The following is an 11,572-nucleotide window of genomic DNA, read 5'->3' as shown; positions in this document are numbered from 1 at the left end:
GCACATTCAAGACTCACTGCAGCCTCAACCTCCTGGGCTCAAGAGATCCTCCTGCCTCAGCCTCTGGAGTAGCTGAGATGACAGGTGTGTGCCACCACGCCTGGCATAATTTTTGTATTTTATTAGAGATGGGGTTTCTCCATGTTGCCCAGGCTGGCCTTGAACTCCTGATCTCAAGCAATCCACCTGCCTCGGCTTCCCAAAGTGCTGGGATTACAAGCCTGAGCCTCTGTGCCCAGCCAACCTTGGGTGCATTTGTCCTCCTCAGCTTGTATCCCCAAGTATAAAATGGAGATAGTAGGCCAGGCGCAGTGGCTCACGCCTGTAATCTCAACACTTTGGGAGGCTGAGGCAGGCAGGTTGTTTGAGCCCAGGAGTTCAAGACCAGCCTGGGCAACCTGGAGAAACCCAGTCTCTAGTAAAAAAAAAAAAGAAATGGAGGTAGTAATCACTTTCTTGCTGGGCAGCTTTAAGGGTGAAATTAAATGACTGGGTATAAAGTGTTTAGCACAGCTCTTGACTTCTAATCATTCCTTTTCATATACCAGTTATTTTCCTGTTTTCCCCCAGAGAGGAAAGGGTCTGGCTGAGACCTTTAACCTCTGCCCTCCACCCCATAGCAAAGTGGGGGAGGGGGGGTGGCGGTACACTTCCCTCAGTCTCTGGGCAGGTGTCTGACTCAGTTCAGGGCACCCCTTCCTCTTGTCCAGCTCCCCAAACCGGTCAGGGCCCTTCTGAAGGGCTCATTAGAGGGGAGACGTCCCCATCTCCATTCCTGCGTTCCTTTCTGAACTCCCAAGGTCTGGACATTAGAGAGGCGCCCATACAGAGGTGGCCAAGACTCCTCCAGGGGGGCAGGAATGAGGGGCTCGAGGGAGACTGGGAGGTCGCGATGCTGAGTTCCACGACGGTGGGGCCGGGATGGCCGGATGCCGAGGCCACGGGTGGGGCAAGCCCGTCGCTCCCTCCTCCCTCGGGAGCTGTTGGACCTGTTGTCCCCCCTCCACTTCCGGGCTGCTGGGGAGGGGGACCGGGCGGCCTCTCTCCTCCCTCTTCCCCTGCCACCTGTCTCATAGGCAGAAGCGGCCGTGCCCAGCGCGCAGAGCGGAGCGCGCCGAAGCCTGAGCTGGTGAGGGGGCCGAGGCTGTGGGGAGGTGGCAGTTGGACTTCGGAATCTCAAGGACTCCGACTCCTGGCTTGTTCAGAGAAGGAGAGCCTGGGAGCCCCGACTCCTGGATTCCTGGGTGAGGCGGCGTGGGCGCTGTTGCCCTGCACAGTGGGGTCGGGACTAAGACTACGGGGCTCCGGGAAGGATGGGGCGGGAGCCGAACTGCTGAGTCTCGGAGGGAGAAGATGGGTCGGTCTAAGCGAATCCAAGAGATTGTGGGGGGCTCCTGGGAGGGTACAAGGCCTGACACCTGGAGATGAGGGAGGGGAGGCGGGGTCGAAGAGGTCAGTAGGGGGCGTGCTACGACCCGGACTCAAATTCCGGTCCAGTCTCCGGGGGCGTGTCGCCTTGGAGCCATCAAGCCCCGCCTCTGGAAACTTCAGGACACGCCTCCGTAACGCTCAGTTCCATCCTTTAAACTCTTAGGCCCCGCCTCCTTGGGGGGGGGTCTCCGCGCCCCGGAGCAGACGCGAGCGGCGCTCAGCTGTCCAAGGCCTAGCTCCCGCCCAGGCCCCGCCCCCGGAGCTTCTGGTTCCGCCCACCCCGCAGGAGTCCGAGCGGCCATGGGGACGCGGAGCAGCCCTGAGGAGGTGACCCCGCCGCAGCCGGTCCCGGAATGCGACGTGGAGGTCCAGCCTCAGGGCCATCCCGAGGAGTCCCGGGAACAGGAGGCACCCGAAGTCCGGGCGGAACCTTCGAGCCGCGGGGGAGCTGAGCAGCAGGCGGAGGAAGAAGAAGTGGGAGAAGGCAGCAGCACTGAGAGCAGCCGCGACGCGGTGAGGGGCCGGAGGGCGACAGCGCGGGGGGCTTGAACCGACGGGGACCCAAACAGGTGGCCAGACAGGTAGACAGGTAGAGGGAAACCAGAAAGACAGAGACCCGGAGACAAGGAGAGAGACCCAGTGATAGCAGAGACTACTGAGAGACAGACACCAGGACACGGAGCCAGAGAGGCAGAGGCACAGACAGACAGAAACCAGATAGAGACAGAAACCAGACAGAACCACGGGGAGGCCCCAAGAACGGAGATAGACCCAAACGGGCGACAGAGACAGAGAGACGGGTATAGAGGAACCAGATAGGTGGCTCACGCCTGTAATCCCAGCACTTGGGGAGGCCGAGGGGAGGATTGCTTAAGCCCAGGAGTTCGAGACAAGTCTGGGCAACATAGCAAATCCCTGTCTCTAGAAAAAAAAAATACAAAAATTGTCCAAGCGCAGTGCCGCGTGCCTGTAATCCCAGCTACTCGGGAGGCTGAGGCAGGAGGATCGCTTGAGCCCAGGAGTTGTAGGCTGCAGTGAACTATGACTGCGCCACTGCACCCCAGCCTGGGACAAAGCAGAACCTATCTCTAAAAATGAGAGAGAGAGAGAGAGAGAGAGACCAGATAGACAGGAGAGACTACAGAACAGAGAAAACCAAACGAGTAAGAGATGCAGAGAGATCAAGAAACCAGACAGAGACCCAGAGACATGTAGACTGAGAGACAAAGACCCCAAAAAGACAGAGACACAGTGAGACTAGAGTCAGAGAGAGGGGAATCGAGACAGAGGGAAACCCAGAAATAAATGGCAGAGATGCTCAGAGAAACAAATAGAGAAAAACCTCGAGAGAGGGACATACTCAGAGGAATAAAGATCTAGTGATTCAGAGGCAGTGGACAGATACCGAATCTGAGAGACTGGGGTCAGGTGGAGAGAGAGACAGAGACAGATCCAGGCACTACAAGAAAGTGACACCAAGAGAATAGGACCTGATAGAGAAAAAGAAACACCTTTCGTAAGTCGGCTTTACATCCGCCCACTCTCCATACGGTACTGCAAGCCTCTGTGGTCCGTGTGGTTGGGTGGTCACGGGACTTGCACCCTCCCCTACTCGGACCTTAAATACAGGGGGCTGAGGCGGGGTGCGGTGGCTCACGCCTGTAATCGTAGCACTTTGGGAGGCCGAGGTGGGAGAATCGCTTGAGCCTAGGAGTTTGAGACCAGCCTGAGCAACATAGCATCAACCCCTCTCTACCAAAAAAAAAAAAAAAAAAAAAAAAAAGAGCTTGGCGTGGTGGTGCGCGCCTGTAGTCACAGCTACCTAGGAGGCTGAGGCAGAAGGATCGCTTGAGCGAGGGAGGTCGATGCTGCAGGGAGCTGTAATCGCGCCACTACACTCCGGCCAGTGAGGCCCTATCTCAGGACAAAAAAAAAAAAAAAAAGATAAGAAAGAAAGAAAAAGAAAAGAGCCTGTGACAGATTATGGGAGTGGTGGTTGTGTTAGGTAAGTGGACTGATGGACTGAGACCCGCAGAGGGTGATGTTGGGTGGGGACCAGACCTACTTAGTGATTGCAGGGGGCGAGGCATCTCCACTTAACCACACCCTGTAACTTCAGCCCGAAGCTACGCCTCCTCCGATAGCGATGGCGGCCACACCTCCCGCATCCACCTCTTCGCGGGAAGGGGTGCGAGGGGCGGCGCGGCGCTTGCAAGGACAGCAGCTGGAGGCATTGACTCGCGTGGCCCTGATGGAGCAGCGAGTGAAGGAGCTACAGCGCCAGAGGAAGGAGCTGAGGATCGAGGTGAGGCTGCGAACCCCTTGGGAAGCCTGGCCCCAACTCAAGCGGAACCCGCAAAGCCGGACTCCCAGCTTTTTCCTCGGGTGGGATCAGATTTTAGGCCCTCCGCTCTTCCTCCCTCCAAATTCAGGTCCCTGGAGTCCATCCTCCCGTCGAATCCGGTAGTTCAGGCCCTGGGCCTCTTCCTTGGACCTAGGCTTCCGAGCCCCCAGCCCTGGCATTCTCTCCGCAGATGGAGGTGGAGGTGGCCTTGCTGCGGGGTGAGCTGGCTGGGGAGCGAGTGGCCGCTCGCCGGGACGAGGAGCAGCTTCGGGAGCTGCTGGGGCAGCAGGCGGCCTCGGAGCAGCGCGGCCGCCAGCAGCGGGAACAGGTCTGTTTGGCTCACCGGGTCTTCATCAGCAGTGTCCTTCCTGGTCCATGGATGTTGGTGTGCTCCTAGCCACCTGCGCCCCGGGGTTGTCCCCATTCCCCAAAGGAAGACATTTGGGCTCCTGAGAGAGTGAGGGGCAGATGCCCCTCCTGGTTTTCCTCCTCCCTCCCTGGGCGAGAATTTGGGGCTCTTCCTTTGTCCCCTGTCCGTTTGCTATTTAAATGTGGGTGTGTGAAAACTTCCAAACTGGCCTGAAGCAGTGGCTAACGCCTGTAATCATAGCACTTTGGGAGGCCGAGGCGGGCGGATTGCCTGAGCTCAGGAGTTTGAGACCAGCCTGGGCAACATGGCGAAACCCCGTCTCTGCTTAAAAATACAAAAATTAGCAGGGCGTGGTGGCGCGCGCCTGTAGTCCCAGCTACTTGGGAGGCTGAGGCAGGAGAATCGTTTGAATCCGGGAGATGGAGGTTGCAGTGAGCCAAGATCGCACCATTGCACTCCAGCAGCCTGGGCGACAAGGAGACTCCGTCTCAAAAAAAAGAAAAAAAAAAAAAAAAAAAAAGAAAGAAAAAAAGAAAACTTCCAAACCCACAATAGTCAGGCAGCCCCCATGTCCTGTGCCCACCAGCTTCAGGAATGATTAATATTCTTACCTTCTTGTTTCATTATCTCCAATTTGTTCCCGTCCCCAGTTATAAAAGCCAATCCCAGACATCATATGGTCTGTACATATGTTTAGAGTGTATCATTGACAGATAAGAAATCCTTTTAGGCTGGGCCAGGTGGCTCACACCTGTAATCCCAGTACTTGCGGGGGGGGGGGGGGGGGGGGGGTGGAGGGGGAAGGGGGCGGGGCCAAGTGGGAGGATCGCTTGAGCCCAAGACTATGAGACCAGCCTGGCAACATAATGAGACACCATTTCTGTGAAAAATAAAAATACAAAAATTAACCAGGCATGGTGGCATGTGCCTGTGGCCTCAGACTCAGAAGAGTGAGGTGGGAGGATCAATTGAGCCCAGAAGGTAGAGGCTGCAGTGAGCTGTGATCATGACATTGCACTCCAACCTGGGCGACAGAGCAAGACCCTGTCTCAAAAATAAAAAATTAATAAGTTCATAGTATTGTCTTATTTCTGGTTAGTTTTTGTGTTTCCCAGACAGTCTCAAAATGGCAGTTAACAGGTGGCTTGTTTGAATGAAGTCCCCAAAGGTCAGTGTGATTGGCTGATATGTCTTACCCATTGTTTTATCTCTGGTGGTTCCTACCCGCTGTGTCTTCCCCATACTGTTTATTGGAAAAATCCAGTCTTCTGTCCCATAGGCAGAGCATGGCCGATCGAATGCCTGTGGTGCCCTTGAACATGCCTCTGTTTCTGCAAGTGGGTGTTGGTTAGAGGGAGAGGTTTGATTGTATTCAGAAGTGCTTTAGTGCTTCCTGAGCCGGTGTCAGGAACCTCATCTCTGGTTATCCCGACCTAATGAGATCACCCTAGTCTCTTTTTTTTTGTGAGACGCAGTTTCGCTCTTGTTGCCCAGGCTGGAGTGCAATGGCGTGATCTTGGCTCGCCGTAACCTCCACCTCCCAGGTTCAAGCGATTCTCCTGTCTTAGCCTCCCCAGTAGCTGGGATTACAGGCATGCACCACTATGCCCGGGTAATTTTGTATTTTCAGTAGAGATGGGGTTTCTCCATGCTGGTCAGGCTGGTCTCGAACTCCTGACCTCAGGTGATCTGTCCGCCTTGGCCTCCCAAAGTGCTGGGATTACAGGTACGAGCCACCGCAGTTCGAGGCCAGCCTGGCCAACATGATGAAATCCCATCTCTACTAAAAATACAAAAAATTAGCTGGGTGTGGTGGCAGGCACCTGTAATCCTAGCCATTCGGGAGGCTGAGGCAGGAGAATTGCTTGAATCCGGGAGGTGGAGGTTGCAGCTCCCAGGAGCCAAGATCACACCACTGCACTGCAGCCTGGGCAACAGGAGCAAAACTCCATCTCAAAGAAAAGAACCTTTTATCTGAAGATTGTAACATCCGTCAGTGGTCATTGCTTGGGTCAGTTACCATTATAGGTTGGAAAATGGTGACTTGATTTTGTCAGTTTTTTTCTTTGCAAGTGTTGTGTATGTTGGAATTTTATAAGGCTGCGTCCTAGGCCCTCATTTATCCTCAAAGATCACATATTTCTCCCAGGCCTTGTCTCCTGAGACAGAAATGTGCCCTTCTTCCTAGGGTACTGGCTACTAGGTACTCCTTTCTCACCCAGATCCAGAAATCTCGGTCGCAGCCCCTTCTCCCTCTGTCCCAGGAGTCCAGACCCCCAGCTCCTCCTCCCTCAAACCCAGAAGTCCAGACCCCCAGATCCTCCTTCCTCAGATCCAGGAATCCAGGCCCCAGCCCCTCCTCCCTCTGACCCAAGAGTCTGGCTGACCTCAGCAACTCCCTTCTCCACACTGTTTGTCTTGCTGTCCCTTTGGTCACCAGGCCAGAGTCCTGGACTTTGCCCTGTACACTTCCCTGTCTCTCACCTCCAAGCTTGTCAGCCACCATGTCCTATCCTTTCTGCTTCCTGATCTTCTCTGTCTAGTCCATCTATTTTTCAGCCCCACCGCCCAGGCCCCAGCTTAGGTCTCACCCTCACTGCTTGGAGGACTTCCGAGGGAGCTGCTCTCCACCCCTCTAACCCATCTCCCAGAGGGATGATTCCTAGCTCCTACTCCATCCTTTCAGTCCTTCTGAGGCTCCCTATATCCCCAGGTTGACCAAACCCCCCGTGAGCTGGACGAGCTGGCCTTCCCACTGTCCTCTCCCACCATGTTCTTCCCACCACCACATCCTTTTCCACCCTGGCTGGAGTTTGTCCCCCAGACTTCTTGTACTTTTCAACTTTCATGCATTTGTGCCAAGCCGTTTCCTCTGCCCAAAATGCTCTTCTAGAGCCTTTTATTTTCCCAGATCCAAATTCTCCCTGATTGTTTTGTTTTGTTTTGTTTTTGAGACAGGGTCTCACTGTCGCCCAGGCTGGAGTGCAGTAGTGCAATCACTGCAGCCTCAACCTCTGGCTGACATTGTTCTTCATTCTGGGTTCCCATAGTCTCTGGATTTTACTGCCCTGATCTTTCCAACTGGCTGTGTTCCCACCTGGAGGACAGGGCCCAGACACAATCCACTTCTGCATCCACCGTATCACATAACATGAATATGTTTTGCATTCATTTCTTTTCTTTCTTCTTTCCTTCCTTCCTTCCTTTTTGTTTCTTTCTCCTCCTTTCCTTTTCTTTCTTTTTTCTTTCTCTTCCCTCCCTCTTTTCTTCCTCTCTCTCCTTCCTTCCTTCCCTCTTTCTCTCTTTCTTTCTTTCTTTTCTCCTTTCCTTCCCTTTCCTTTCGAGACAGTGTCTCCCTCTGTCACCCAGACTGGAACAGTGATGCAAACACAGCTCAGTGCAGCCTCAATCTCCCTGCCTCAAGCAATCCTCCCACCTCAGCCTCCCGAGTAGCTGGAACTACAGGCGTGCACTAACACACTCCACTAATTTTTTTGTTTTTTTGTAGAGATGGGCTCCCCCTATGTTGCCCAGGCTAATCTCAAACACCTGAGCTCAAGAGAGCTTCCCACCTTGGCCTCCCAAAGTGCTAGGATTACAGGTGTGAGCCACCACACCTGGCCTCATTCATTTCTTTAAAATCTTGGCGCTGACTGTGAGGCAGGCCTGCACAGGAGTGAATCACATAGATGAAGTCCCTGCCTTTGTATAGCCAACACCCCAGGCAGGCTCTGAGATATGGCTGGCTGCTGCTTCCCCCGCTGCGCTTAAGCTGAGGCTGAGAACCTGGTTGTTCTTTCAGGAACAGAGGCGGCTGAGCCAGGAACGGGATCGCCTAGAGGGTCTTCGCCAGAGACTCCGCGAGGCCCAGGGACAGCTCGACTCACAGCCAGAGGACCAACGGGAGCGGCTTCTGCAGGGTGTGCAGGAGGTAATGGCCCTCTGGTTTTTTGTTTGTTTGTTTGTTTGTTTTCTTTTTTTGAGACAGAGTCTCACCCCGTTGCCCAGGCTGGAGTGCAGTGGTGCGATCTTGGCTCACTGCAACCTCTGCCTCCCAGGTTCAAGCGATTGTGCCACCTCAGCCTCCTGTGTAGCTGGGACTACAGGTGCACACAACCACACCCAGCTTATTTTTGGAATTTTAGTAGAGACGGGGTTTCACTATTTTGGCTAGGCTGGTTTCGAACTCCTGACAGGTGATCCACCTGCCTCGGCCCCCGAAGTGCTGGGATTACAGGCATGAGCCACTGTGCCCAGCTGGCCCTCTGATTCTTAGCCCCCTCCTCCCCCAGGACCCAGGAATCCAGGTCCTCAGTCACCTTCTTCCTCTGACCAGGAGTCCCAGCCCCAGCCCACTACTCCCTGGGGTCCTAGGGATTCAGGCCTCCACCCTTTTTGTGTTCCGACCTATAGATGAGGGAACAACTGGATGTGGCCCAACGCGCCTATGAGGACCTGGAGTTCCAGCAACTGGAGCGGGAGAGCCGGCAGGAGGAGGAGGATCGGGACAGCCCTGGGCCCCAGGTGCCAGACCCCAAGGTCCAGGAACTTCAGGCCAGCATAGCACAGCACAGAGTGAGTCATGCCCGACCAGCGCTGCCCCCTTTGCTGCTCCTCTCTGTCTCCCCTGCTCTGTGTCTGCCTTTTTCTCTGTCCTTGTTTCCTGCCTGTCACGTTCTTCTGAATAGTAACAACAAGAGCTGATACTAATGAAACATTTACTATGTGCCAGATACGGTCCTGTATATTTCATGAGCATTTCCTCACTGAATCCTTACAACAAACCCATGAGGCAAGTCCTACTACATTTTTTTTTTCCATGTTATAAATAAAGAAGCTGAAGGTCAAGGTGCTTAAGTAATCTTTTCCAAGTTTCCTTAGTAAGGGATAGAGCCAGGATTTTTTTATTTTTATTTTTTGAGATAGGGTCTCACTTTGTCACCCAGGCTGGAGTGCAATGACACGTTCACAGCTCACTGCAGCCTCGACCTCCTGTGCTTCAGTGATCCTCCCACCTCAGCCTCTCGAGTAGCTGGGACCACAGGTGCGAGCCCCCACACCTGGATAATTTTTGTATTTTTAGTAGAGACAGGGTTTCACCTGGTCTCAGACTCTTGGGTTCAAGTGATCCTCCCACCTTGGCCTCTCAAGGTGCTGGGATTACAGACATGAGCCACCGTGCCTCGCCACAGCCAGGATTTGAACAAACTTGGTATTCACCACCACATTCTTTGCCTCTATTCCAAAAAGATGCTCCATCAGATCCTTCCTGGGAGCTTCACATTCAGGGTCTGACTTGTCAGACCCTTGGGAAAAAATGGGCATGTTTGACCATATTTGACACAGAGTTTCCCAAAGTTTTGGATTAGAAAGCTCAGCCGGGCTCGGTGGCTCACTCCTGTAATCCCAGCACTTTGGGAGGCCAAGGCAGGCGGATGACCTGAGGTTGGGAGTTCGAGACCAGCCTGACCAACATGGAGAAAGCCCGTCTCTATTAAAAATACAAAATTAGCTGAGGGTGGTGGCACATGCCTGTAATCCCGGCTACTTGGGAGGCTGAGGCAGGAGAATTGCTTGAATCCGGGAGGTGGAGGTGGCGGTGAGCCGAGATTGAGCCATTGCACTCCAGCCTGGGCAACAAGAGCGAAACTCCGTCTCAAAAAAAAAAGCTTTTCTGTGGGTCTCCTTTCCCCACCTGTTTCTGGATCTTTTTCCTGTCCCACTGGCTTTTCCTTTGTCTCAGGTTGTCTCTATTTGTCTCTGTTCTATTTCTATCTTTTCTTTTGCCTGAATCTTTGTCTACATCTCTGTCTTTTGGGGCCTGTCTTGGTTGCTGTTCTCTCTGTCCATCCCTTTCTCTTCATCTTCCCCAGATCTCTTCTGGACCCTCAAAAGGGAAGAGGGTCCAGGGAGCTGAATGCTGGGTCCCCAGCCCTGGACACTCCGATCCCATGGTCTTTGGGAGAGGCTGGAGCAAACCCCAGCCCTCCAGGCAGATGTGATTCTGTGGGAGGGTGGCCTGGAGAGCTGGCTGGGGCCTTGGCAGATGAGTAACTGGGACAGAGGGGTGCTCTGCAGCACCGGATCCGGGTCCTGGAAGAGCAGCTCAAGTCACTGGGGGAGCAGATGGTGGCCGAGAGCCGGGGGCTGAGCCAGAAGAAGGAGGAGGCCCTTCAGGCCCTGTCACAGGTGAGCTCCCTGGCACCTGCCCTACCGTCCTCACTTCCCCCTGGGGCATCCCACCACCTCCCCGCACCCCAGATGTCTCCTGACATTAGGGAAAGCAGCTGGGACAGCCCATTCTGACTTTGACATGTAGCTGTCCATATCTTCCGGTAGGAACGGAGCCGGCTGCTCGAGCTCAACTGCCTTCAGGGAACACCTGGCGGGGACTTCTCTGAGCCGAACCCGGCCCTCACTAAGGTATGGGGATTTTGTATGCCTCTCAGTCCTTCCTCCCTCAGACTCGAAAGTCCAGGCCCCAGCCCTTCCTCCCTCAGACCCAGGAGTCCAGGCCCCAGCCCCTTCTCCCTCAGACTCAGGGGTCCTGCCCCAAGTCCCCTCCTCCCTCAGACCCAGGAGTCCAGGTCCCCAGCCCCCTCCTGTCTCAGACTCAGGAGTCCAGGCCCCAGCCCCTCCTCCCTCAGACCCAGGGGTCCAAGTTCCAGCCCTCCTCCCTCAGACCCAGGAGTCCAGGCCCCAGCCCGTCCTCCCTCAGACTCTGGGGTCCTACCCCGAGTCCCCTCCTCTCTTAGACCCAGGAGTGCAGGCCCCCAGCCCCCTCCTCCCTCAGATCCAGGAGTCCAGGCCCCCAGCCCCTCCTCAGGGAGCCAGGAGTCTCTGCCCGCAGCCCTACGCTGGGAGACTGGACACTAAGGACCACATTTCATCTCTCCTTAGTTTTTCTTTCTGAGAAATGGGTGGCACTAGAGGCATGGGCCAGAGTGTGTGGAAACTGGCAGTTGCTCTGGGGTCCCTCCTGCTTCCACGAACTTTCACCCTCTCTCCTGCAGCTGCTGTTCACCCAGAAGACAGACCGCCAGCTGCTGGTGCTCCAGGACGCCGCGGCCCACTCCACTGCCACCCCTACTTCTTCCTGCCTCTTCTCTGTCCATAGCTCCCTGCAGGTGCCTCCCCCACTGCCTTTGTTTCCCCATATGTCTTATTGGTCAGTGGTGAGGGAGGGGCTAGGATCAGAGTCCCCGAACTGGGGTCTCCAGAACTTCCACTCTGATTTTCTGTACGGGGGTGGGGGGATAGGGAAGCTTGGCCAAGGGGCATTCCTATGACTCCAGCTTTATTATTATTATTTTTTTCTGCGTAACACCCACCCCTGCCCTGGCGAAATGGGAACATGTGCACCCAGGAGTAGATTTTAAAAGCAACCAAACAGCATATTTTAATAAGGTCTCCCCTTCTCAGAAGTA

The 11,572-nt window shown here is 54.7% G+C and overlaps 1 protein-coding gene across 3 annotated transcripts in view; it reads left to right on the top strand.

The window, feature by feature from the left end:
• The first annotated feature begins 622 nt into the window (after nt 1–622).
• PHLDB3 (pleckstrin homology like domain family B member 3) overlaps nt 623–11,572 on the top strand; it is a 30,610-nt gene continuing 19,660 nt past the window's right edge. Inside the window, exons 1-9 of one of the 3 annotated variants that reach the window (XM_054540581.2) lie at nt 623–1,244; nt 1,718–1,944; nt 3,551–3,736; nt 3,966–4,103; nt 7,948–8,076; nt 8,559–8,720; nt 10,224–10,334; nt 10,485–10,568; nt 11,159–11,272. In XM_054540581.2, coding sequence (XP_054396556.2) covers nt 893–1,244; nt 1,718–1,944; nt 3,551–3,736; nt 3,966–4,103; nt 7,948–8,076; nt 8,559–8,720; nt 10,224–10,334; nt 10,485–10,568; nt 11,159–11,272 — 1,503 coding nt within the window. In that variant the 5' untranslated portion in view covers nt 623–892. Of the gene's footprint in view, nt 1,245–1,594; nt 1,945–3,550; nt 3,737–3,965; nt 4,104–7,947; nt 8,077–8,558; nt 8,721–10,223; nt 10,335–10,484; nt 10,569–11,158; nt 11,273–11,572 lie in introns of all 3 variants that reach the window. The other 2 variants (XM_024237570.3, XM_054540583.2) reach the window with 2 other exon arrangements.

Source organism: Pongo abelii, chromosome 20 (genome assembly GCF_028885655.2).
Source record: "Pongo abelii isolate AG06213 chromosome 20, NHGRI_mPonAbe1-v2.0_pri, whole genome shotgun sequence".
In the NCBI taxonomy this organism is placed as follows: Eukaryota; Metazoa; Chordata; class Mammalia; order Primates; family Hominidae; genus Pongo; species Pongo abelii.
Note: the sequence above shows the minus strand (reverse complement) of the source record. Positions and strands in the feature narration are given on the sequence as shown.